Source organism: Oncorhynchus mykiss, chromosome 4 (assembly GCF_057628025.1).
Source record: "Oncorhynchus mykiss isolate SJ-2025 chromosome 4, ASM5762802v1, whole genome shotgun sequence".
Lineage (NCBI taxonomy): Eukaryota > Metazoa > Chordata > Actinopteri > Salmoniformes > Salmonidae > Oncorhynchus > Oncorhynchus mykiss.
The window spans coordinates 14,956,792-14,984,186 of NC_143025.1; the positions used below are offsets into that span (position 1 = coordinate 14,956,792).

General features: G+C 41.6%; 1 protein-coding gene and 1 long non-coding RNA gene across 2 annotated transcripts; both read right to left on the reverse strand.

Moving 5' to 3' along the window:
• Nucleotides 1-27,002, reverse strand: LOC110521350 (dopamine receptor D4). Its single transcript, XM_021598851.3, has 4 exons — nucleotides 26,240-27,002; nucleotides 22,749-22,861; nucleotides 21,421-22,100; nucleotides 1-711 (listed from the first exon to the last, which is right to left on the reverse strand). Exons 1-4 carry the CDS (start codon nucleotides 26,510-26,512, stop codon nucleotides 500-502), a joined length of 1,278 nt encoding a protein of 425 aa, XP_021454526.1. The 5' UTR covers nucleotides 26,513-27,002; the 3' UTR covers nucleotides 1-499.
• Nucleotides 17,785-18,527, reverse strand: LOC149983920 (uncharacterized). Its single transcript, XR_016495120.1, has 2 exons — nucleotides 18,392-18,527; nucleotides 17,785-17,944 (listed from the first exon to the last, which is right to left on the reverse strand). It is a non-coding gene; the product is annotated as an uncharacterized LOC149983920 (long non-coding RNA).
• Nucleotides 27,003-27,395: the final 393 nt, after the last annotated feature.

Here is a 27,395-nt window from a genome sequence, read left to right on the forward strand (position 1 = left end):
TTTTAAGTGAAAAAACATTTCATCTTAAAGATTCATTTTGTACACATTCAGTTACCTCTAATAACCTCAGAAATGGCTTCTATTTCTGAATATATTTTTTAGTTGAAGGGATTCAATGCTATTCCTCACCACAAAGATTTCCACAATAAACATTGAAACGGCGTACGGCCAGCTGACAAACAAACATTTCTGTCACAATAAGATCAATCACAAGCTTAAATCAACAGAAAACAACATTATGTACAAAAATAAAATCCCAATTGGGAGAAAAATATGTAATGGCAAGATATACTGTACAACAAAGCTCAGATTTGATATTGTCACATCTATACAATGTTATCGTTTGTGCTTTCTTGTCCATTTATTGGCGGTGGTGGCTTACCCTGGCCCCAGATCTGTTTGTGCTGTGTTGCCAACTCACATTGCCATAGGAGTTGGCCATAAGAGTTTGCGAGACGGCACAAACAGATCTGGAACCAGGCTAGCTGTGCCGTCTTGTCTACCGGTATGTACAGCAGCTGTGGATGAATTTCTTGAAGTAGTTCCTGAACTCTGTGTTGAAGACCGTGTAGATGATGGGGTTGACGGCGCTGTTGACGTAGCCTAGCCAGGTGACAATACTCATCAGGGCGGGGGGGATGAAGCAGGTGGCACACAGGGCCCGCATGGTGTGGACAACGAAGAACGGGGTCCAGCAGAACAGGAAGACACCTGGGATTGAATAGACACACACATACACAGAGGTAGTCAGGCACATACACAAGCGCACAAACGCAGGAAGCTACATGGGAACAAGCATAGGAAAACATGCACACAGGTACGCACAGGCAGAACGGCACGAATGGGCACAGACACACACACACAAAGAGGGAGGTTTAGATTTCGCAAACCACAGGGATCGCAGTAAAATTACACCTCTAAGACTTCTCTCATTTATGAAAGGATTGTATGTCAGGCTAACACAGGCTTGAAACTTTATTGCTACGCTTGCGTTCCCAATGGCACCCTTTCCCCTTTTATAGTGCTCTACTTTTTGATCAGGGCCCAAAGAGCTTTGGTCAAAAGTAGTGCACTTTATAGGGAACAGGGTGCCATTTGGAGCGCATACCACATTTAATAAAACTGGAATTGCTCAATATATGATGAGTTTTACTTTGAGGACATGAATGAGCGGCCAATGGGAAAAGATATAGCTAGCAATAATGATCAAGTCAAACACAATCAAAATCAAAGACTACTGTAAGCCGCCCCCCTCCTAAAGCCCCATCCAGATGAATGTATTTCAGATTGAAGTAGCCTGAAGAGGCACTGCTGAATAGATTCTACACATCACTGAGAGCTCAATTACATATACATCATGAAGTGTGATCATATCCCCATGGTGTGATATAGATGTAATTTTTTTTAAAGTGCAAAAAAAATGTTAAAGTGTAATTTCCTATCAGCGTGACGCGACTATGGTAATAAAACGGAACCGATCTGTATTGTAAGTAGGAAAATTACATTTTCAATCAAACACTGGCCCATACATAAACCAATTGCTCATACAGGAGCAAAGTATATTGGGTGAATACTTCAGATATAAGCAGAACCTTGCCAGATCAAATGATGTTTGTATGTAAAGAAGTATGCCTGCAGAAAAATGAGACGGGTGTATACAGGTGTAGGGTATATATAAGATAAACTGTGCTACAAATGCTCCTCCACCACCGTTCGAACTACACCAGTCAGCCAGCTTCCCTGCCTAGCCCCCGCTCGGCTGAATAATTCAGAAATGCTGATGAGATTTCTATTAATAATCTAGAATGGGGGTTAGGATGAGTGATGGATCAGAAACAAACTGTTCCATCCTGCATGGGGAGGTCTGGGTTCCATCCCAAATGGCACCCTATTCCCTATATAGTGCACTACTGATCATAGCCATATGGGCCCTGTTTAAATGTAGTGCACTTTATAGGGAATAGGGTTTCATTTGGGACATATCCCTGCTCTGAGCACCAACTCTCTCTGGAAGCTGGGCTTTCCTTTCTCCGACTCATTCACTTACTGTGGAGGGAGGGCTTTGGTTGAACAACTGAATGTGAGGCAGAAATAGCATTTGATTTTTTTCCATCGGTTCAGCATTCCTCAGAGAAGCTCAAGCTGTGAATAAAGTCTCCTAGTCATCTAATGTAGGTCCCTCAGGAGCATGAATAAGATAGTCTTATCCAATGTAATGTAGAGTTCCTTCCCACCAGAAATCTACCTTGGTTTGTGTTTGAACCATTGAATAATATTAGAGATATCCATCACTCCTGCCATTCCCCTCTGGCTGGGCCAAGGAGAGACCCTTCACACACAATACCCCATAATGACAAAGTGAAAACATGTTTTCAGACATTTTTGCAAATGTAATGAACATGCAAAAGTTTACATACACTTAGGTTGGAGTCATTAAAACTCATTTTTCAACTACTCCACAAATTTCTTGTTAACAAACTATAGTTTTGGCAAATTGGTGAGGACATCTACTTTGTGCATGACACAAGTAATTTTTCCAACAATTGTTTAGAGACAGATTATTTCACTGTATCATAATTCCAGTGGGTCAGAAGTTTACATACAGTAAGTTGACTGTGACTTTAAACAGCTTAGAAAATTCCAGAAAATTATATCATGGCTTTAGAAGCTTCTGATAGGCTAATTGACATAATTTGAGTCAATTGGAGGCGTAACTGTGGATGTATTTCAAGGCCTACCTTCAAACTCAGCGCCTCTTTGCTTGACATCATGGGAAATCTAAAGAAATCAAGACCTCAGAAAAAAAAATTGTAGACCTCCACAAATCTGGTTCATCCTTGGGAGCAATTTCCAAATGCCTGAAGGTACCACGTTCATCTGTACAAACAATAGTACGCAAGTATACACACCATGGGACCACGCAGCCGTCATACCGCTCAGGAAGGAGACTCGTTCTGTCTCCTAGAGATTAATGTACTTTGGTGCGAAAAGTGAAAATCAATCCCAGAACAACAACAAAGGACCTTGTGAAGATGCTGGAGGAAACAGGTACAAAAGTATCTATATCAACAGTAAAACAAGTCCTATATCGACATAAGCTGAAAGGCTGCTCAGCAAGGAAGCCACTGCTCCAATGAAAGGCTGCTCAGCAAGGAAGAAGCCACTGCTCCAAAACTGCCATAAAAAAAAGCTACAGTGTGCAACTGCACATGGGGACAAAGATCATACTTTTTGGAGAAATGTCCTCTGATCTGATGAAACAAAAACAGAACCGTTTGGCCATAATGACCATCGTTATGTTTGGAGGAAAAATGGGGAGGCTTGCAAGCCGAAGAACACCATCCCAACTGTGAAGCACGGGAGTGGCACCATCATGTTGTGGGGGTGCTTTGCTGCAGGAGGGACTGGTGTGCTTCACAAAACAGATGGCATCATGAGGTAGGAAAATTATGTGGATATATTGAAGCAACATCTCAAGACATCAGTCAGGAAGTTAAAGCTTGGTCGCAAATGTGTCTTCCAAATGGACAATAACCCCAAGCATACTTCCAAAGTTGTGGCAAAATGGCTTAAGGACAACAAAGTCAAGGTATTGGAGTGGCCATAACAAAGCCCTGACCTCAATCCTATAGAAAATGTGTGGGCAGAACTGAAAAAGCATGTGCGAGCAAGGAGGCCTACAAACCTGACTCAGTTACACCAGCTCTGTCAGGAGGAATGGGTCAAAATTGAAGGCTACCCGAAATGTTCTACCGAAGTTAAACATTCTAAAGGCAATGCTACTAAATACTAATTGATTGTATGTAAACTTCTGACCCACTTGGAACGCGATGAAAGAAATAAACGCGAAATAAATAATTCTCTCAACTATTATTCTGACATTTCACATTCTTAAAATAAAGTGGTGATCCTAACTGACCTCGGACAGGGAATTTTTACGAAGATTAAATGTCAGGAATTGTGAAAAACTCAGTTTAAATGTATTTGGCTAAGGTGTATGTATACTTCCGACTTCAACTGTATATACAGTACCAGTTAAAAGTTTGGACATACCTACTCATTCAAGGATTTTTCTTTATTTTTACTAGATGAAGCTGTTTGAGAGAATGCCAAGAGTGTGCAAAGCTGTCATCTCGGCAAAGGGTGACTACTTTGAAGAATGTCAAATATAAAATATTTTTTGATTTGTTTAACACTTTTTGGGTTACTACATGATTCCATATGTGTTATGTTGATGTCTTCACTATTATTCTACAATGTAGAAAATAGTAAAAATCAAGAGTAACCTTTTGAATGAGTAGGTGTATCCAAACTTTTGACTGGTAGTGTGTGTGTGTGTGTGTGTGTGTGTGTGTGTGTGTGTGTGTGTGTGTGTATATATATTGTAATTCATAATTTTTTTTGCTCAGATAACTTGCGGGACCAAATAAAACCACCTGTGAAATCCGGCCCGTGGGCTACCAGTTGGGAAACCTGTCATAGGGCGCCTTATTATAAACCCCCAGGGCCAGGATTAGGAAAGCGTTATCTAATGGAATAATGTGTTTCTGAGTCAGTTCTGACCAGACAGCTCCAACACTCCTGCTATTTGGAGTTGTTGTAGATCCATTCTCACCTCCTACTATTAAATAAAGAAAAGGATGGAAGGCTCGAGTGAGGCTGGTTGGAATGGTGTCTTCTCTCCAAGAGTCCCCTATTTTCAGACACCACCTGACTTTGAGGCATCTATTAGTCTTTTCCCCACATAACTATGTATTTACAATGTAGACTACTACTGCAGTGTAAGTTACTATTTCTGTTAGTATCCTGATTCAGATAAGATCAACCGTTATTTCCAATCTATTTCATTGACTTCAAATAAAATTTTATTAGTCACATGCGCTGAATACAACAGGTACCTTACAGTGAAATGCTTACTTACAAGCCCCTAACCAACAATGCAGTTAAAAAATAAATAAGAATAAGAGATAAAAGTAACAAGTCATTAAAGAGCAGCAGTAAAATAACAATAGCAAGACTATATACAGGGGGTACCGATAGAGAGTCAATGTGTGGGGGCACCGGTTAGTCGAGGTAGTATGTACATGTAGGTAGAGTTATTAAAGTGGCTATGCATAGATAACAACAGAGAATAGCAGCGGTATAAAAGAGGGGGGTGGGGGGGCACTGCAAATAGTCTGGGTAGCCATTTGACTAGATGTTCAGGAGTCTTATGTCTTGGGGGTAGAAGCTGTTTAGAAGCCTCTTGGACCTAGACTTGGCGCTCCGGTACCGCTTGCCGTGTAGTAGCAGAGAGAACAGTCTATGACTAGGGTGGCTGGAGTCTTTGACAATTTTTAAGGCCTTACTCTGACACCGCCAAGTATAGAGGTCCTGGATGGCAGGAAACTTGACCCCAGTGATGTACTGGGCCGTTCCCACTACCATCTATAGTGCCTTGCGGTCGGAGACCGAGCAGTTGCCATACCAGGCAGTGATGCGACCAGCTGTAGAACCTTTTGAGGATCTGAGGACCCATGCCAAATCTTTTCAGTCTCCTGAGGGGGAATAGGTTTTGTTGTTCCCTCTTCACATTGACTCTTGAACACAGGGTTTGAAATACTCCCTGATAGCTCCCTCAAATTCAATACTATAGGCCACGCTTCAGTTCTGACATGCCTTTTCAATGAATTCACCAACATTAATCTACATCATCCCTGGATAGATAGACTCAGATAGCACAAGGACACAAGGCTAATTGACGGTGACAGAGTTTCTCTCTTTCTCCCCGCTCCTTCCCCTCTCCCCTTATCTTTCTCCCCCTTTTTCTTTCTCTGTCCTAGTAGACTCATTGAGCTCTGTATTTGTGTACGTGTGTGTGTGTGTGCGTGTGCTGCTCCTTTAGTGTGTGACTTTCCAGTGTGGATGATTGTGGCCTGGGTATTGAAAGGATCATCCTGAACAATTTCCTGCCATGCCCTCTGCCCGTACCCTCCAATAGGTAGGCAACCAGAATATGTGTGTGTGCATCTACTGTGAAAGAGTACAGGATTGTCTCTCTGGCTTAAAGCAGGCACAAAACTTCTCAAGGGGGAAAACTGCATTAAAGAATGTGTGCAATGCTAGAAGTGCCCTTGCTCCGGTTAATTGTCATTTACATTTGGTAATACATTACCCTGTCTTTTTGTAGCGTAGAATCTTATTTGTTTTCTGAGCTTTAGCATTAAATGTTGACACATCCATTAACTGAAATTTTTTGAAAAGGAAATACAGAAATATCATAAATATTCACACCCCTGAGTAAATACTTTGTAGAAGCACCTACGGCAGCGATTACATCTAACTCTTTCTGAGTCCGTCTAGTCCGTCTCTAAGAACTTTCCTCATCTGGATGGTGCAACATTTGCCCATTTATTGTTTTCTAAATTCTTCAAGAACTGTGAAATTGGTTGTTGTTCATTGCTAGACAACCATTTTCAGGTCGTGCCATAGATTTTCAAGTAGATTTAAGTCAAAACTGTAACTCGGCCACTCAGGAACATTCACTGTCTTCTTGGTCAGCAACTCCAGTGTAGATTTGGCCTTGTGTTTTAGGTTATTGTCCTGCTGAAAGGTGAATTCATCTCCCAGTCTGGTGGAAAACATATTGAACCAGGTTTTCCTATAGGATTTTGCCTGTGCTTAACTCCATTCTGTTTATTTTTTATCCTGAAAAACTCCCCAGTCCTTAACGATTACAAGCATACCTATAGCATGATGCAGCCATGATGCAATACTTTCTGAAGGCACTGTGTATTTTAGTGAGCATATTTAGCCGTTTTAACCCCTACAGCGTGAATGATTGTTCTAGGTCTCACAGGAGGTTGGTGGCATCTTAATTGGGGGGGACTGGCTTGTGGTAATGGCTAGAGAGGAATAAGTGGATAAGTATCAAACACATGGTTTCTATATGTTTGATGCAATTCCACAGCATAACCTTCACTCCAGATCAAAACTCATGGAACTGAGACAGACCAGTCAGACCAGATACAACTTAAATTAGTACTGAGGTGTGAAGTGAGAGGTGTCAAAGCCTTGGTAGGCTACACCACCCAAATCCAGAGGCCTTGAAGCCCCCTCCCGCTGTTCACAGACCATCCACTGACATTTTCTACAAGAAATCTGCCTCCAGAAATAAAAGCTTCTCCCAAGTGGGTGTGGCACCTACTCCCGTTGTCTGCTGCACTGCTGCTTGGATTCCACCTGGCGATCTGTTCACCGTCTGCTGTGGCCGGTCTCCCCCTGTCTGGTATAGGTACCCCCACCACACTCCCCCCTCTCTCCCGAGCTTTCGCTCTCCTTCAGCACACAGACACTGTTGGGGAGAGTGACTCTGAACTTACAAATGGCTAGTTATATATTTTTTCTTGTGCATTTTGGTATTTGCCTCATGACTCCTGCATGCTTTGTTGACTATGAACCTTCTTGTTTACCCAACCGTGGGACAGACCATGATTGTTCCCACACTCGGGACTCTGACTCTATTGGTTACACAGACCTTTCTAACCACCTCTTGCCGGCTTTGTATTCATGTTAACTGATGAAATTGCTGTATAATATGATCTTGTTGCCATTTAATGCACATTCAAATGTCATAAATCAACACTGCAGAGCTCCCTGTCCTCTGCCGTGTCTTGATTGTATTACTGTTGATGATATCTAGAAATGTGCATGTACACTCTGGGCCATCTACTGTTGCTATCCCCAATTCTGACGGCTCTGATATCTGTTTCACTGATTTCTGCTCTCGTAAAAGCCTGGGTTTTCTCCACGTTAACACTAGCAACGTATTACCTAAAATTGATCAATTGAAAGTGTGGGTCCACAGCTCCAATCCAGATGTGTTGGTCATTACTGAGATGTGGTTAAGGAAGAGTGTTTTGAACACTGCTGTTAACCTTTCTGGTTATAACCTTTTTTGGCAAGACAGATCTTCTGAAGGTGGGGGAGTGACAATCTTTACCAAGGATCACCTTCAGAGCTCAGTTGTCTCCACCAAGTCCAGATTTGCTGGTTTTAAGCATTAAACTCCCTCTTTTTACCCTGCCCTGCTACAAAGTTTCTCCCTGCAGGCGGTCACTGAGTCCGAGGTGCTAAAGGAGCACTTTAAACAGATGGTTTAGATCCTTTCGTCTTTAAGGTTGCGGCCCCTATAATCGGCAAGCCTATCTGTGACTTTTTGAACCTGTCTTTCCTCTCTGGGGAGGTTCCCATTGCTTTGAAGGCAGCCACGGTTCATCCTTTATTTAAACGGGGAGATCAATCTGATCCTAACTGTTATAGGCCTATTTCTATTTTGCCCTATTTATCAAAAGTGTTGGAAAAACATTCTTGATGTCTATAGTATTCTTTGGTAAGTAATATGGGTTCCTCTCAAGGGAAATGTCACCATTGCCCTTGATTCTAAGCAATCTTGCACTGCTATTTTAAAGTTTTGATACGGTAGACCATTTCATTCTTGTAGGCCCCTCCCCGGATCTTGTGTTAAACGCTCTACAACAAAGCGTTCTTAGCGTCCAACAAGCTTTCTCTGCCCTTAACTGACTTGCCTAGTTAAGTAAAGGTTACACACATATACACACCCCACACTGACCAAAAAGTCATTTTGGTGCCATTTACGTATGTCCCCATTATCAGTAAAACATAATCAAAACCTATTTCTTTCACTTACTTGCTGTGCTGTTTTGTTGTTTATTTGTTCAGTAGTTTCCTTCTCAACCAGGATTTCATCATACATGTCAAGCAGTGAAGTTTCAGCTTTGCACATCAGCGTTATCTTCACCGATAGATTGTGCATCCCTAATTACTACCGCTGAGTGTTTAGAGCTTGAGGTAGTCACCTCATACAAGTACTTGGGAGTATGGGTAGACGGTACACTGTCCTTCTTTCAGAAGATATCAAAGCTGCAGGCTAAAGTTAAATCTAGACTTTGTGTCCTCTATCGTAATCGCTCCTCTTTCACCTCAGCTGCCAAACTAACCCTGATCCAGATGACCATCCTACCCATGCTAGATTAAGGAGACGTAATTTATAGATCGGCAGGTAAGGGTGCTCTCGAGCGGCTAGATGTTCTTTACCATTCAGCCATCAGATTTGCCACCAATGCTCCTTATAGGACACATCACGGCACTCTATACTCTTCTGTAAACGGGTAAACTCTGTATACCTGTCGCAAGACCCACTGGTTGATGCTTATTTATAAAACCCCTCTTAGGCCTCACTCCCCCTATCTGAGATACAGTGGGGCAAAAAAGTATTTAGTCAGCCACCAATTGTGCAAGTTCTTCCACTTAAAAAGATGAGAGGCCTGTAATTTTCATCATAGGTACACTTCAACTATGACAGACAAAATGAGGAAAAAAAATCCAGAAAATCACATTGTAGGATTTTTAATGAATTTATTTGCAAATTATGGTGGAAAATAAGTATTTGGTCAATAACAAAAGTTTATCTCAATACTTTGTTATATACCCTTTGTTGGCAATGACAGAGGTCAAAGGTTTTCTGTAAGTCTTCACAAGGTTTTCACACACTGTTGCTGTTTTTTTGGCCCATTCCTCCATGAAGATCTTCTCTAGAGCAGTGATGTTTTGGGGCTGTTGCTGGGCAACACGGACTTTCAACTCCCTCCAAAGATTTTCTATGGGGTTGAGATCTGGAGACTGGCTAGGCCACTCCAGGACCTTGAAATGCTTCTTACGAAGCCACTCCTTCGTTGCCCGGGCGGTGTGTTTGGGATCATTGTCATGCTGAAATACCCAGCCACGTTTCATCTTCAATGCCCTTGCTGATGGAAGGAGGTTTTCACTCAAAATCTCACGATACATGGACCCATTCATTCTTTCCTTTACACGGATCAGTCGTCCTGGTCCCTTTGCAGTAAAACAGCCCCAAAGCATGATGTTTCCACCCCCATGCTTCACAGTAGGTATGGTGTTCTTTGGATGCAACTCAGCATTCTTTGTCCTCCATACATGACGAGTTGAGTTTTCACCAAAAAGTTATATTTTGGTTTCATCTGACCATATGACATTCTCCCAATCTTATTCTGGATCATCCAAATGCTCTCTCGCAAACTTCAGACGGGCCTGGACATGTACTGGCTTAAGCAGGGGGACACGTCTGGCATTGCAGGATTTGAGTCCCTGGCGGCGTCGTGTGTTACTGATGGTAGGCTTTGTTACTTTGGTCCCAGCTCTCTGCAGGTCATTCACTAGGTCCCCCCGTGTGGTTCTGGGATTTTTGCTCACCGTTCTTGTGATCATTTTGACCTCACGGGGTGAGATCTTGCGTGGAGCCCCAGATCGAGGGAGATTATTAGTGATCTTGTATGTCTTCCATTTCCTAATAATTGCTCCCACATTTGATTTCTTCAAACCAAGCTGCTTACCTATTGCAGATTCAGTCTTCCCAGCCTGGTGCAGGTCTACAATTTTATTTCTGGTGTCCTTTGACAGCTCTTTGGTCTTGGCCATAGTGGAGTTTGGAGTGTGACTGTTTGAGGTTGTGGACAGGTGTCTTTTATACTGATAACAAGTTCAAACAGGTGCCATTAATACAGGTAACGAGTGGAGGACAGAGGAGCCTCGTAAAGAAGAAGTTACAGGTCTGTGAGAGCCAGAAATCTTGCTTGTTTGTAGGTGACCAAATACTTTGTTTTCCACCATAATTTGCAAATAAATTCATTAAAAATCCTACAATGTGATTTTCTGGATTATTTTTTTCATTTTGTCTGTCATAGTTGAAGTGTACCTATGATGACAATTACAGGCCTCTCTCATCTTTTTTAAGTGGGAGAACTTGCACAATTGGTGGCTGACTAAATACTTTTTTGCCCCACTGTATATACTGCAGCCCTCATCCTCCACATACAACACCTGATCTGCCAGTCACATTCTGTTAAAGGTCCCAAAAGCACACACATCCCTTGGTCGCTCGTCTTTTCAGTTCACTGCAGCTAACGACTGGAACAGGCTGCAACAAACACTTAAACTGGACAGTTTTATCTCAATCTCTTCATTCAAAGCCTCAATCATGGACACTCTTACTGACAGTTGTGGCTGCTTTGCGTGATGTTTTGTATTGCCTTTGTGCTGTTGTCTGTGTCTAATAAGGTTTGTACCCTGTTTTGTGCTGCTACTATGTTGTGTTGCTACCACGTTGTTGTCATGTTGTTGCTACCATGCTGTGTTGTCATGTGTTACTGCCATGCAATGTTGTTGTCTTAGGTCTCTTATGTAGTGTTGTCTCTCTTGTCGTGATGTGTGTGCTATATTTTTATTTAAAACATTTTTTATTTTTAATCCCCGTCCCCGCAGGAGGCCTTTTGCCTTTTGGTAAAATAACTGACTTGCCTAGTTAAATAAAGGTTAAAAAAAAATCTATTCGCTCTGTTTCAGGCATCCTCCCCTCAGCAGCATCCACTGATAGTTGTAGAATACATGAACATTCCAACACATGGCCTACAGTTAGCTTGGATTCTCGTTGACAGCTTTTACACAGGAAGCCCAATTCTGATATTTTTTCACCACTAATTGGTATTTTGACCAATTAGATCAGCTCTAAAAAAAGATCTGATGTGAAAAGATCTGAGGTGATTGGGACAAAAGACCAATTAGTGGAAAAAAGATCAGAGTTGTCCACAGTAGTCCATGATCACTGTCGATGATCATTCATCTGTGTTTACTCAGCTGTGTTTCCAGGTCCATGCAGCCAGTCAGAAGGGCTGAGCCCTCTACACAACGATATGCTGATGCTGTAGGGATAACTCCCTCTCTAGGTCTTAAGGCCTCAGGCAAACCTTACATAATGATTGGATTGAGGGTTAAGGTAATTCGCCAATGTTGGCTAGGGTATCATAATGACTCATTAGGCCCAATAATGACCCTGTTTATCCTTTTTCCTTAACAAGGTCTTTACACGTCAGAAAGATGTAACTGTTTAGAGAGTAAAAACATAGAAAGGACCACACAAGACTTTAGGCCAGAGGTGAGGTTTTAGAAAGCTTTGTATAGCTAGAGTGGTATGTTAGTTCTCGTGTTGATGACTCAGACCACTCAGTGCACAGAAGATGAACCCTCAAAAATATTTACGACGAATCTCTTGCGGTTGTTGTGTGGCTGGGTTGTTGAGAGAAATACCATGTGGAACTCCAGTTCAATGCTGTAAGATCTGTCACTATGTTGTTGATGAAACCTGTTTTGCTCTTTCATGCTTGAAGCCAGCGTTCAACTTGTGCTTGTATTCTTTGTATGACACATCGTTTCCTATACGAAAATAATTACATTTAAAATATATATTTTGATACATATTTTAGGATGAATGTGAAATATTTAAAATTGGCAGTTTACCAAACATTAGGAACACCTTCCTAATATTGAGCCTCAATTCATCAGGGCATGGATTCTACACTGTGTCGGAAGCATTCCCCAGAGATGCTGGCCCATGTTGACTCCAATGCTTCCAATAGTTTTTCAAGTTGGCTGGATGACCTTTTGGTGGTGGACCATTGTTGATACACTGTTGAGCATGAAAACCCCAGCAGTGCTACAGTTCTTGAAACAAACCTGGCACGTACTACCATACCCTGTTCAATGGCACTTAAATACTTTTTCTTGCCTATTCACCCTCTGATTGGCACACATACACACAGTCCTTGTCTCAAGGTTTAAAAACCATTCTTTACAAGTGAAATGAATAATGAATCAGAAAAGAAAGGGCATATGATCTTAATGTGTTGTACACTCAATGTATGTTGAATGCATCGGGAATGTAATTTAAATTAGATTTTCACATGTAGAAGCTTAACCTTAAAGCACAGAGCACAACATAACACATTAACTGTCATGACAATCCGGTTCATGGGAGGCCAAAAAGCTCTACAAGAAAGCCACACCCCTAACAAGCAACTCCTCCAAGTCTTCTAATAGGCTGCCAGTGCTACAATATATTTTGTCAAGATGCATTTTTATTGTACTTGACACATACCAGAGGATACCAAAAACACTAACATGCATTTAAATGCATCTAAATTACTAAAACAATTGTAGTGACTCCATGTCTTTCATGTGCATATGACAAACAAACAAATCAATTTGAGGAGAGCACTGCAACCAACATACAACAAGCAGAATTTATCGTGCACTGGGTCATTCCACAAAAAGGAGTGCATTTTCGACCCTTTAATACTGTATGTTAAGTAGTCCTGTAATTATGCACCAATATTAAATTGTAAAAGCCTGTTAATATGAACGGAAGTGCCCTTTTAATACAGACCACATTGAGAATTCAATAAATATGAATTTTCTATATGAATAAAGACTTGCTAAAGTGCCTAAATTCTGCATTTTGACATGTCCCTCCGTGCAGTCTGTGACTTCTTGGAAGGTTTAAACCCACTAACCCCTAAAAATAATCAGTCATTCAGTACATTTACATGCACACTAGTAATTCGATATTAAACGGATTATGGCAGTGGGCAGATTATGCAAAAGTCATGTTAACACCTTACTCTGGTCAAAATCGAAGTAAGCATACACCGATTAAAACACTTGATTTTTATGAGCAATCTTTCAAATGATTACGATATGTAAACACCTTAAATGGCGTTCCAGCGGTGTATTTGATCTGCATGCGCTAGCACCAGCCGAGCGAGCCTCCTGCTTTAGCGCGAGTAAAGTGAGTTCGTACCAGCAATGTCTGCATCGTAGAAGTAGTTTTCACATAAAACTTTATATGTCCAAACTCAGAATCAAATATGCTTCCCAAAAATAACACGTTCACTGTGGTTGAACGTTTATTTTCATTGGCGATTTTCTGCATTTATCAGAGTGCCATCAGGCAGCCTGATTTCAGATGTGTCCATGTAAACCGGATTATTATGGGATTCGTTCTTATTGCAAAGCATGTACACGTTTTAATCAAATTATTATATTAATCAAACTATCCAATCTGACTGTGCAGAACCATAGTCATTGTAAAGCCCTAGTTATTAAAGTCAACTGTTACGTGAACTGAACTCTCGTTTTAATATGGTGAATACTATGCGAAAGGGGTCCATATCAAGGGATATCTTTATCTACTGTATATATTTCCGGATATCTGACATTTGATTAGATATAAGTAGTAGACATGTTCCAGAAACGCATGTCATGAATTTCATATACGGAACTAGGATATTCTCCATAAATGGACAGTTTCTACATGCATCCAATCCGAACCTCAGAACTCTCCCTGCTGTCGTATGAGTCCAGGGAGATATCTGGGATGTGAGCGTGCCCCCGTTTACATATTTGTAGAACAGTGGCCACAAACCTTTTCTGAGTCAAGATCAGTAGCGGTGCGTGGGTAAAATCACCGGGGAAGCCAATACAGGAAACAAAAAGCCATATTACAACCTATGTGTTGTGATAATTCCGTTTGCTCTATAATTAGTTAATATGCCTTGACACGTGATGTGCAGTGAACTAACCTTCCACGGCGTTGCATTATTTTCCAGAGAATGCATAGAGCCACAAGTTGATTCTCTTTTATACCATGGCTATAATTTAACACATTTGCCGCTAGAAATGTGTTCAACATCCACTGAAGCTGCTAGCAAGTTTACTAGATTGCGACAGAAGTTGCCTTGGTAACCATACAAACTGATTTGCTAGTTTAGCAAACCAAACCTAGCTTGCTATTATGAATATCGAATTCAACCATGCCAATAATGTTTTCAATTTGACTTTTGCTTTCAAAAGCAGCTCAAACATAAAACATGTAATAATTGACCATTGAATTATACTGTGAAAATATACCATGCATTAAATTGCAATAATGCACACTCTAGAATGCTGTTCAAGCCAATCAGAAAATAGTATTCAACAATGCCATGTTATTACCATGCATATTGGCTATACTTGAATTGCTCTGCCAATGTTGTTCTTCTGAAATCATTTTGAAATGATATTTAAAGAATGGTAATATTAAAGAATGATATTATCACACTGGTAATATATAATTTGTTATTACTTGTGAGGGACAGCTAAGTGAGCATAATGTTTTTTTTATTTTTTATTTTATTGGACTGATGGCCTGCATCAATCTGAGGGGAGGCAGCAGCTGTGAGGCTGCCTCTCACCTGACTCACCATCCCTCCGCTCTACCTCCACTGAGAAAAGGGGCTAGAAACTCAAGACGCACTGCATTATGTATGCCTCAAGCACCATTTCATGTTGTTACTCCTATGACCAAAGAAAGTGAAATATTCAATAACGCAAGCTTATCGGACAACTTTGCTATACTCATTGATTACAGCTGCAGTGCTGGTTGTAGTGTGAGTGTTGAACAAAGTGTTGACAGTGCTGAATGACAACTTAAACATGAACTTACTCATAAAAACAGCAGCTCTTTGCTATATTTGTTGAGTCTCTCTAGTCATGGTTTTAAATGTTTTTAAATCTCACAGTATCAACTTTACTGTGTATTCCAGGTTTCTTTTTAGAGTCAATGGCTCGAGGAAACTGTGCAGACACTGTGATCTGAGCTATCTGATTGGCCAGCGGTAGGCCTATAGGTGCACTTGATTTGCACTTTGGGCCTGCCGAGTAGGCGGAGTGCTACCTTCAGACACATGAAAGGGTTAAAGATGGGAACACTTTGCCTTCCCGGCGCTAGGGCTGCTGAATTAAATGCACCTACCGCCAACAACAACAACAAAAATGGACCGCAAGGCTTTATCGTTGTTTTTTTACAGAAATGTTTGGTGATTGACTAGGAATGCCTTGAAGATCGACCAGTCGGTAACCACTGTTGTAGAATATTCTAACTCCTCTTTGTTACGTTACAGCCTTAATCTAAAATGGATGAAATAAAAATTATTCCTCATACATTTTTCACATAATGACAATTCGAAAATAGTGATTTAGACATTTTTGGAAATGTATAACATTTTTAAATTAGACATACCTTATTTACATAAGTATTCAGACCCTTTGCTATGAGACTCGAACTTGAGCTCAAGTGCATCCTGTTTCCATTGATCATCCTTGAGATGTTTCTACAACTTGATTTCGAGTCCACCTGTGGTAAATTCAATTGATTGGACATGATTTGGAAAGGCACACACCTGTCTATATAAGCTCCCACCGTTAACAATGCATGTCAGAGCAAAAACCAAAGCATGAGGTCGAAGTAATTTTCTTTAGAGCTCTGAGACGGGATTGTGTCGAGGCACAGACCTGGGGAAGGGTACCAAATAAATTTTGCAACATTGAAGGTCCCCAAGAAAACAGTGGTCTCCATCATTCTTAAATGGAAGAAGTTTGGAACCCCCAACTCTCTTCCTAGAGCTGACCACCCGGCCAAACTGAACAATTGGGGTAGGAGGTGACCAAGAACCCGATGGTTACTCTGACAGAGCTCCAGAGGTCCTCTGTGGAGATGGGAGAACCTTCCCGAACGACCATCTCTGCAGCACTCCACCAATCAGGATGTTATAGTAAAGTTGCCAGATGGAAGCCACTCGTCAGTAAAAGGCTCAAGACCGCCCACTTGGAGTTTGCCAAAAGGCACCTAAAGGACTTTCAGACCATTAGAAACAATATTCTCTAGTCTGATGAAAACAAGATTGAACTCTTTGGCCTGAATGCCAAGTGTCACGTCTGGAAGAAACCTGGGGCCATCCCTGCTGTGAAGCATGGTGGTGGCAGCATCATGCTGTGGGGAGGTTTTTCAGCGGCATGGTCTGGGAAACTAGTCAGGATCGAGGGAATGATGAACGGAGCAAAGTACAGTGAGATCCTTGACAAAAAACCTGCTCCAGACACGAAAACAACCCTAAGCACACAGCCAAGACAATGCAGGAGTGGCTTCGAGACAAGTCTCTGAATGTCCTTGAGTGACCCAGCCAGAGGCCGGACTTGAACCCGATCGATCGAACATCACTGGAGAGACCTGAAAACCTGACAAGAGAAGGGTCTTCAGAGAAGAATGGGAGAAGCTCCCCAAATACAGGTGTGCCAAGCTTGTAGCATCATACTCAAGAAGACTCGAGGCTGTAATCACTGACAAAGTTGCTTCAACAAAGTACTGAGTAAAGGGTCTGAATACTTATGTAAATGTGATATTTCAGTTTTTTTAATTTGTAATGAATTTGGAAAAAATTCTAAAAAACATTTTTTGCTTTGTTATAATGGGGTGTTTAGATTGATGAGGAAAAAAACAATTTAATAAGGCTGTAACGTAACAATGTGGAAAAAGTCAAGGAGTCTGAATAGTTTCCGAATGCACTGTATCGAATGCACTGCACTGTATCTAAGCCTTTATAGTTAGGCATGAATGAATCCACATATATATATATTTTTTATCATATCTGTTGTCATTAACCTGATAATTAATGTATCCGTATTTAAAAAAGAAAAAACGATTTCAGTAGATATCGTTACATGATATGTAATATTCATCCTCTTATGACTGATCGAAAATGGGCTAAATCCGACTCATGAAAGGTCCAGTGGCCAAATGATTTTACCTGTTCAGGCACTGAAAATCATCATGCTTCTTCACTTGAAGGTGACATATCTGAGCATACATTTGCACCATATTCAGTAGTAAGCTATACAAGGCACGGAAAGGAAACATTATCATATTTAAGTTGCTATTTCCAAAGAATATCTCTGCTATTTATGTTTTTTTTTTAAATGCAGCATAGCAAATATAGAGCTCCAATCACAACAGCAATCACAACAGGTTTTCTGTGAAAATGCAAACGTAAGCCAATCTTTGCTAAACATTTATTTTATTTAAAATAAAAAAGTTGCACACCCTCAATACTCCTGGTTGCCCTGTTTCTTATGGACGATGGATGTGATGGGTGCAAATTGGGTCATCAGTGGCAGTCCAGACCCAACATGGTGGTAGTGCTGGTCTATGATCCACTCCAAACTGTAAATGCATAAATCATTAATCAAAATTGAGTCAATATTGCAAAAACATATTTTTTCACATAACCATACCACAAGGTATCTACCTCCTTCATTCATGATGACAAAACTAACTGGAACAAGCTATCTATCTTATATTAATCGGTAATGCAAAATATGCCTAAATGTTTTAAAACATTAGCTTTCACCTTGAGGCTTGATAGGGGGTGAAAAGATTTTTCGTTATATGTTAGCTAACTAGGCTACCAGGTAGCTTGTACCCCCACATCAAGCCTCAAGGTATTTTATTAGGATCCCAATTAGCTGTTTCAAAAGCAGCAACTACTCTTTCTGGGATCCACACAAAATATTAAACATGACATAATACACAACATTAATAGACAAGAACAGCTCAAGGACAGAACTACAGTTGCTAAGATAAATAAAACATCTCAAATTAGATACTCACTTTAGCGTTAACTTCTTGGAGGTATTTTCTGAACAACTTCTCACTTCTTTGTTTCTCCAGTTGTCAGTTCGACCACACACTGTTTACCAACTCATTTGTGGCGCCCAAGTAAAAAAATGATACTTGGAACTGCACAGCAGAAAATACATGATTCTTGTTGCTAGGCTACCAGTTACAGTGCTTCAGCTTGCGGTTTGCTAGTGCCTTTATCTAGAGGGAATAGAAAAAGTATAGTGTCTGAAAGAATGATATGGATTTAATATTTGTCAAATTATTGAGCATGTCCTCAACTCAAATAAGCATCCGAAATTGTCCTTATTTAGCATATCAAGATCCTGATATGGACCTCAGTCAAGAGCATGTGGCTTGTACCGTATTTGCTGAGAACATATACTATGTAGGCCTACTGTCAGTATTTGTCATCAGGACTATATGGACATTTTATTTTCTATCTCAGGATATCAAATGAGTCAATATCCAGAGGAAATTCAGAAATGCATCAAATCGTCCTTATTTTCAGCATATCAAAAAGCATATCAAGATCAGGATATGGACCTCAGCCAAGAGGAGCATATCTGGAAACAATATAGCTTAATATCTTGAATGTGCTGAGAAAACACAGATATGCGATGTGTACAGTCAGTATTTGTCAACATGAAGAGAGAAAATAGGATGTCACATATCTCAGGATATAGTCCATATCTGGCCATAGAAGTTGTCCATGTGTGATATTCGGGGTAATAGACCCTTTTCTTTCAAAATAAACATTGGACATATAATAGTCCAATCATAATGTAAAAGCTGGTTAGCTGGTTCTACTCTTTTTGGGCATTTTCTTGTGTTTTGTGGTGAAAAACTGAGTGGGTTGAGCATAACATGTCAACCCTGTTACCCATTGATAGACAGGCGACAAATGTTTTAACAGTAAACCATTTTTGTGAAACTTGCATTCAATTGGCCCTCCCTGTTGCACACAACAAGCTTCCATTCCCCCTGTCATGGCTGATTTAACTATACTGAGCAAAAATGTAAACGCAACATGCAACAATTTCAACGCTTTTAACTGAGTTACAGTTCATATAAGGAAATCAAGTCAATTGAAATAAATAAATGAAGCCCTAATCTATGGATTTCCCATGACTGCGAAGGAGTGTAGCCATGGGTGCACCCACTGGGGGTCCAAGCCCAGCCAATCAGAATGAGTTTTCCTCACAAAAGGGCTTTATTACAGACAGAAATCTTCCTCAGTTTCATCAGCTGTCCAGGTGCCAGGTCACAGAAGATCTTGCAGGTGAAGAACCCGGATGTGGAGGTCCTGGGCTGGCGTGGTAACACGTGGTTGTAAGGGTGGTTGGACGTACTGCCAAATTCTCTAAAACAACGTTGGAGGCGGCTTATGGTAGAGAAATGAACATTAAATTCTCTGCTAACAGCTCTGGTGGACATTCCTGCAGTCAGCTTGCCAATTGCACACTCCCTCAAAACTGTGTCCAGGCACTCTGCATCTCGAACCACCCAGTTTATAATTATAATTATATAACTGCCAATGTTTTGGCTTGGTGGCCCTAAAAATATCTCCATTGATCACTACGTAAAGAGTAATTTAATAAGCCGAATTTGGAACCACTTTGTCTACCCTGTAGACTAGATGTCATAGCCATGCATTTCTGGAATATTGTCAGGCTTTACCTGCATTTGAGCAACGCAGTTGATGATGGCATGGATTTTGAGAGTGGAAGCGCAGCCTATCCATCCATGATGCACAGTGCCCATGGAAGGAGAGATGTGCTTTTTGCTCCGGTGAATCCCGTAAAACAGTGATTTGTTTTTCATTTAAGTTGATTAACAGCCAAAATTATTATGTAGAAAGATTCCCCGGCTATGGGTTTATGGTGAGAACATACTTTTCTCAAATGCAATGGAATTCCGTCCGCTATTTCTGGAGAAGTGCATATTTGATTTGTAAGATGGTACCATGATGTTTATAAAACATTACATTTGCGAGTATAATGGTGAGTGGAAATTCTCCTTTTCTCTTTATATTGGGATTTTTATCCAGCTCCTATGAAAAATGTGTACAGTATGTGTGGAAAACTCTCCATAGTCTTAAATTGCCTTGTCTGTATTATACGCCCATGGTGAGCAATTATTGTGGATGGAACTGTATTTAGACAAAGACTATTTAAAACAAGTTGTTTTTTCGTTTTTAGTAGAATTTGATTATAATTATACACTGTTTTTTTCAGGCCTTATCAATAGCCTAGTGAGTTGAATCTTCCTTATTGACTATGTTTGGCATTTTCATGTCCAGACTGCTATAGCCTATGTTTAACAATGTAGTTCCATATTGAAGCAATGCAATTTGAACAATGTGGACTGAAAACATGTTCAACATATTTAGCAAATATGGGACAGGGTATTTAACGAATTGGGCTATAACGGACTAACATTCAAATTGGAGTTGATGACAATGCAATTCATAAAAGACCTCAAATACACAACTTGAAGCAACCACAACTAGCCATGGAGTACGTTCTGATTGGCCAGTGAGGGGCCAAGTCACGACACATCCACTTGTTTATTCATTAAAACCCAGCCCTTTCACACCACCACCAGCTACTGCGACAATAATTACAGTTGTGAAAATAGCAAAAATATTTCTGACACACGCCCGAACCTATAACGCTACCGTCAGTGCCAAGAGTTTACATTGCATTAGGTTTATTAAAATAGAGCCCTGCATTTTGCATTTAAATCAGAAATGTCTACTTAGCTTTTTTAATACGAAGCGTTAATGGAAATTCAAGAGAACTGCCTGACTCTGAACTTGGGTTTGGGTCGAGGGAGTGTTTTCTGTGAGTGCTGGCTTTTTAACAAAGACAGGCACATTCTTTCTGTAGCATTGACACTGCAACAGTTACACAGTTACATGAACAGTTGCATCAGTGCCCTGGCCAATACTGTTACCAAAATAGAGGCTCCGCAAAGTGCAACCAAACAGATAAGAGAACAAAAAGAATTCCACTCACCCACAACGACAGGAAGCACTTTCATGGCCTTCCTCTCTCGGCAATTAATCTTGGCCCTCTTCTTCTTGTGAGAGTCGGGTGTGGGGTGGAGGTTATGCTTAATGTTACAGTAGGCCACCACAGTGGGCACAGGACCGTCCTTGTATTCTGGAGAGGTTGAGGAGTTATAGGGAAAGTCTGGAGTGTCTGGTGAAGAGTTGTTATAGGGGCCGTCTGGAGACTCTAGGGGGTAAGGGTCCAGCTCCTCCAGGTTAATATCCTTTAGTTCCCGCTTCATGTCTGTCAGCTCATCCCGCTTGATAACGGGGGGCGGAGGAGGCAGGGAGGCCAGCGGGGGCAAGGAGGCAGCGGCCTCCTGGAACTTCCTACAGGCCTGGATGCTGCTCCTCAGCTTGGCCTTGCGCGCCTCCTCCCACCTCCTCAAGCCCCGGAACATCCCGCAGTAGAGGAGGAGCATGATGGGGCAAGGGATGAAGAAGGAGCAGACAGAGGAATACACCACGTAGTTGTCATCTTCTAGCTTACACTCTGTTGGGTCCCGCTGGGGGACGTTTTGGATGCCGAACATGACGGGCGAGGCCACCGCCAAGGCCAGGATCCACGTGGCGGAGAGCAGGAAGATCTGTCTCTGGTCCACGTGCTTACGGTTGTAGTTAAGTGGGATGGAGACAGCGATGAACCTGAATGAATCACATCAACCAGAGAAGTGATTGAGAGGAGTTGTATCTAAACTCTGTGTAAAATATAAATATTTACGAATGAAGTAAATTAATGATTTACTTAGATCTGTCATTCTAGTACATCACATTTGACAGAAATGCAGGAAATGTATGTTGGTGTACGTGTTGGATTCTCATTTATTTCAGATTTCCATTTGTTGGAAAGCTAATAATGTTTGCTTGGCTATAGGCAACATGGAGGCAACAAATACTTCAACAGGTCCTAAACATCTTCATTTCAGTGAGAGACTTGCAACAGTGAGCAAAGATACGGATAATCATATCAGGTCAACTAGCTAATGATTCCATGCCAATTCTGGCAGTTGATCAACATGGATACATATTCTATCCTGAGGTTTCTGTTTTTTTTCCTTTTTTTTCTGTCTGCCTAATTTGTGCTTTCTGTTAAGAGTGAGTGCTGTTAGGGAGAAGGGGGACAAGAGATGACAGGTCATTTCTGGAGGCATGGTCATTTTTCCTAATAAGATGAATTGACTCATGCTTGTAATGCAATGCTGTTTCTGTCGTAAAGTGATACTTGACCTCAGAGCTTCGACCACCACCTGAAAAATCGGACAGAATGTTAACAGAGAGTTAAAGGCTGATCACCTGTCGATGCTGATGGCACAGAGGTTGAATATGGAGGCTGTACACAACATCACGTCCATGGTCATCAGGCCATCGCAGATGTGCATGTTCAGTGACCATAGACCATCCTGGAACTGAAACAGATCAGAGCAACAAAACCCACATGGTCAGAGAGCAGCATCAAAGACATCAGTCTCTTTCTCCATTCATCTTTCCCCGATTCCCCACATCCTCTGTCCTTGCCTCCTTCTCAAAACGCATTGAAGAAGGTTAGAGGGGAGGCACCTTGTACCGTCTCCTTCAATACAGCTGATAATTAAATTAATTTAGAGAGCCAAGGTCTTCTGACAACTCCTTGCCCCTCCCTGGCCTCTAATCACTTCCACAAGGTATTCCGCCAGGCTAGTGTTCTGCGCCCACCAGATTGGCTGTGTGAGAAATCTTAATTTCCTCATTAGCATTGCTGCAGCTCTGTCATACAGCTGAGCAGAGTAAAACACACCACTCTCCAGCCAGGCCCCTCTGGCTGATTGGGAAATGCAGGTGTGGTGCGCAGTGCCGGGTTATGGCACGTTTTGTTCTCATCAAAATTGAAAGGATTTTAATGGCCTTCTATCACCTGAGGAATAAATGGACAAACCTTTTAATTGGCTTTTTCTTGATGTCTTCTCTCTCTCTGATCAAAATGACCCATATATGGCTGCCAGGTTGGCGGCATGTGTTCACTGCCAGTCTGACATTTGATGTGATACATGAGCCTCGGTTTCAACACTATAGGCTAAACACTTTCCTAATTCCTTCCTTCTCCTCAGCCTTGAAGTAGCCTAATCACTGTTCCAACTTGGCTGGATTCCACCACTTCCACTGAGTCATGTCAGATCAGCGATCACCCCAAGGACGGGAGGGAGATGGGCCGCTAAATAATTTCATCAGACTGGCCAGTCGGATGCTATTTCAAGCTGTCTTGTCCCCTCTGAAGGCGCCATAACGGTGTCCAGTGTGGCGCTTGGGACAGTGGCCCTGGGAATGGAATGTTCTGTCAGTGACAAACCATTGTTCTTCTGCTGGGTCTCTGGGCTACTAGTGGCTGTCTGGCTTAGGGGAGGAGGAGAGGGGCATAGGGGAGGTGCTAGTCAGCTTCAGTTTCCCGGCCCAGTGATGACTGCCGCTGGGAAAATGTGTGTGTAATGCTGCGGGTGAGGCATGTGCTGTGGCAAAAGGAATGGGGATGCATCTGTGCAGTGTCTCGTTTCAGGGGGTTCTGGTACTATTAGTGGTGAGGCAACCCAAGCGTCTGCCCGAGGGGTCAAATAGAGTTTATGCCTACAGCGTAGCTATATCTACATGGTTGAAGTTAGATTCCAATCCTCATACAGTGTATGATTTTTTTTTAGAGACAGTGGATGTCAGTGTTATCTGATTATTTCTGAAATACTTATGCCGAACAAAAATAGACGTAACAGTTGCAGTTCATATAAGGAAATCAGTCAATTGAAATAAATGCATTAGGCCCTAATCTATGGATTTCACATGACTGGGAATACAGATGTGCATCGGTTGGTCACAGATAAATATTTTTTTAAGTAGGGGCATGGATCAGAAAACCAGTCACTATCTGGTGTGACCACTATTTGCCTCATGCAGAGCGACACATCTCCTTCGCATAGAGTTTATCAGGCTGTTAATTGTGGCCTGTGGAATGTTGTCCCACTCCTCTTCAATGGCTGTGCGAAGTTGCAGGATATTGGCGGGAACTGGTACACGCTGTCGAACACGTTGATTCAGAGTATCCCAAAAATGCTCAATAGGTGACATGTCTGGTGAGTATGCATGCCAGGAATTGTGTACAGATCCTTGCGACATGGGGCTGTGCATTATCATGCTGAAACATGAGATGATGGTAGCGGATGAATGGCAAGACAATGGGCCTCAGGACCTCGTCACGGTATCTCTGTGCATTCAAATTGCCATTGATAAAATGCAAGTGTGTTCGTTGTCCGTAGCTTATGCCTCCCCATACCATAACCCTACCACCAACATGGGGCACACTGTTTACGACGTTGACATCAGTAAACTGCTCGCCCACACAAAGCCATATACGTTATGCTGTTTGCCATCTGCCCGGTACAGTTGAAACAGGGATTCATCTGTGAAGAGCACACTTCTCCAGCGTGCCAGTGGTCATCGAAGGTGAGCATTTGCCCACTGAAGTTGGTAACGACGCCGAACTGCAGTCAGGTCAAGACCCTGGTGAGGACGACGAGCTCACAGATGAACTTCCCTGAGATGGTTTCTGACAGTTTGTCCAGAAATTCTTTGGTTGTGCAAACCCACTTTTTCAGCAGCTGTCCGGGTGGCTGGTCTCAGGCGATCCCGCAGGTGAAGAAGCCAGATGTGGAGGTCCTGGGCTGGCGTGGTTCCACGTGGTCTGCGGTTGTGAGGCCGGTTGAAGTAGGGGCTGCTTTTGGTAGATAAATGATCATTCAATTCTCTGGTAAAAGCTCTGGTGGGCATTCCTGTTGCACACTCAAAACATGAGACATCTGTGGCATTGTGTTGTTTTGACCAAACTTCCCATTTTAGTGGCCTTTTATTGTCCCCAACACAAAGTGCACCTGTGTAATGATCATGCTGTTTAATCAGCTTCTTGCTATGCCACACCTGTCATTTGGATGAATTATCTTGGCAAATGAGAAATGCTCACTAACAGTGATGTAAAAAAATGTGTGACAACATTTCAGAGAAATAAACTATGTGTGCATTCGGAACATTTCTGGTATATTTCACATATTTCAGTTCATGAAACATGGAACCAACACTTTACATGTTGCGTTTATATATTTTTTCAGTGTAGTTACAGTATTCTTTTATCATTATTGGTAAAGTTGAACATTCAGTATTACAAACCATGCAGCAGGAATAGATCTGGTGAAGCCATGTTGGGTAATGATAATTTAGCTGGCTCAAATACTTAATGTAGTCGACGAACCATATAGAGAAGGTTGGACAACAGCAATCTAGGTTCACATGCCTTTGCAAACCATTGTATTAATGAGTTAACTGTGTTAATACAGTATGCACGTCATCTATTCTGTGCAGTGTGCATCCTTGCATCAGCTACAACACATGTAATAAACCTTTCCCCACAAGACAATAGGTTGTTAGACAATAATCAATTGTGTAAATATTTCATACTATTAACTATGCATAATATCAATTTGAAATTACAATTTATATGATTGATTAAACAAGTGGTCTGTTCTGTCATTGTCTATGGTTTGGAGTGACAAATGGCATATTACAATATTACAATGTTACATTATGTGCTCTTATTTGAAATGGCTTCTAAGCATAATTAATTGACCCTTATGAATATCATATTTCGATTTTTTTTTTAAATCATATTATCATGTGTAATTATTGTAATGATTAATACTATCACTATTAATAATAATAATCATCATCAAGGTATTATAAAGATAGTCAAATATAGTTAAATATATTTTACTCACCTCCACATATATAAACAGTGGCAAAACCAAAACTGCCAACATCAAATCAGCCACAGCCAGACTGACTATGAAGTAGTTGGTTGTAGTTTTCAAAGCTTTTTCCCTGTACACGCTAAGGCATACAAGCAAATTTCCACAAATGATGACCACAATTAGCAATATTCCGAGTATCAGAGCAGGGAAGTTATAGTCAGTGTCCCGGGTTTGTGCGGTGTTAATCTCAGCACCCAGAACTAGCACGGTGTTGTTTGAGACAGTGAGGTTGCCTGGCATTTCTGCGGACAGCCGCTCTCGCACGGAAAAGGATCCTCTCTCCCTCTCTTCCAATAGAAAAAGAAGAAGAAGCCGCTCTGTGACGGCGGGTCCGAGCGAAAGCGGCAGTCGTGAAAGGGATTTTCATGTAGGCATCGTTTCAAACAGGTATGCAGGATGGGTTTATTTTGCCATGTTGAAGTTTTCATTCCCGAAAACTGTTGAGACGCCTTGATGTCCTGAATCATGCGCGTCTGTCTTTTCAGTCCTGTGCGCGCTGGACAGAACCACAGAGCGGCATTAGCCCATGCTTTCCAACAAGAAGCTTTCGCGCGCTCTCTTCATGCGGGGTTCCAGTTGACAATAACAGGTAGATATCACCGAAATGAATCAAACTGCTAGTCCACCCAGACGCGTTAGATTTAATCCCGTTGTGTATTATTTAAAATCGAGTCACTTTGACACCGCACCATCGAAAGGCTATGCACTCTGATGTGTCTCTCCGCAGCCTAGTTATTTTCAGTTAAACTGATGAGGCTTATCAAGTCCGTCATTCCAAATCCAGGTGCTTAAAGCCGCTTATACCTGTTCTGGCTGTTTTCATGCTCTGTCCTTGAACCCAAGTCCAATACACAATTTAAGAGCTATGTGCATGCATTTGTTAGACTACTTGTAAGTCGCAGTGAGTGTTTTTTTGCAGAGGCTGAACATCTACGTTTGGGCCACATGGGGTTGTGGCACCTTAATTGGTAATGGCTGGGGCAGAATAAATGGAATGGTATCAAATCCATTCCATTCGCTCCATTCCAGCCATTACTAGCTCAATGTATGGTAGTTGCAGTATGGTAGCTCAATGTATGGCAGTTGCGTGGTAAGAAACCTATAGCAGAGGGCTTTCGACACA

What these genes read in the sequence shown, in the direction of transcription:
- LOC110521350 (XM_021598851.3), bottom strand. Translation starts at nt 26,512, where the DNA reads ATGCCAGGCAACCTCACTGTCTCAAACAACACCGTGCTAGTTCTGGGT. An exon ending in CACTGTTTATATATGTGGAG is followed by an intron (nt 22,862 to 26,239) that starts GTGAGTAAAATA and finishes GATCTGTTTCAG; the next exon opens with TTCCAGGATGGTCTATGGTC. An exon ending in TGTGCCATCAGCATCGACAG is followed by an intron (nt 22,101 to 22,748) that starts GTGATCAGCCTT and finishes TGATTCATTCAG; the next exon opens with GTTCATCGCTGTCTCCATCC.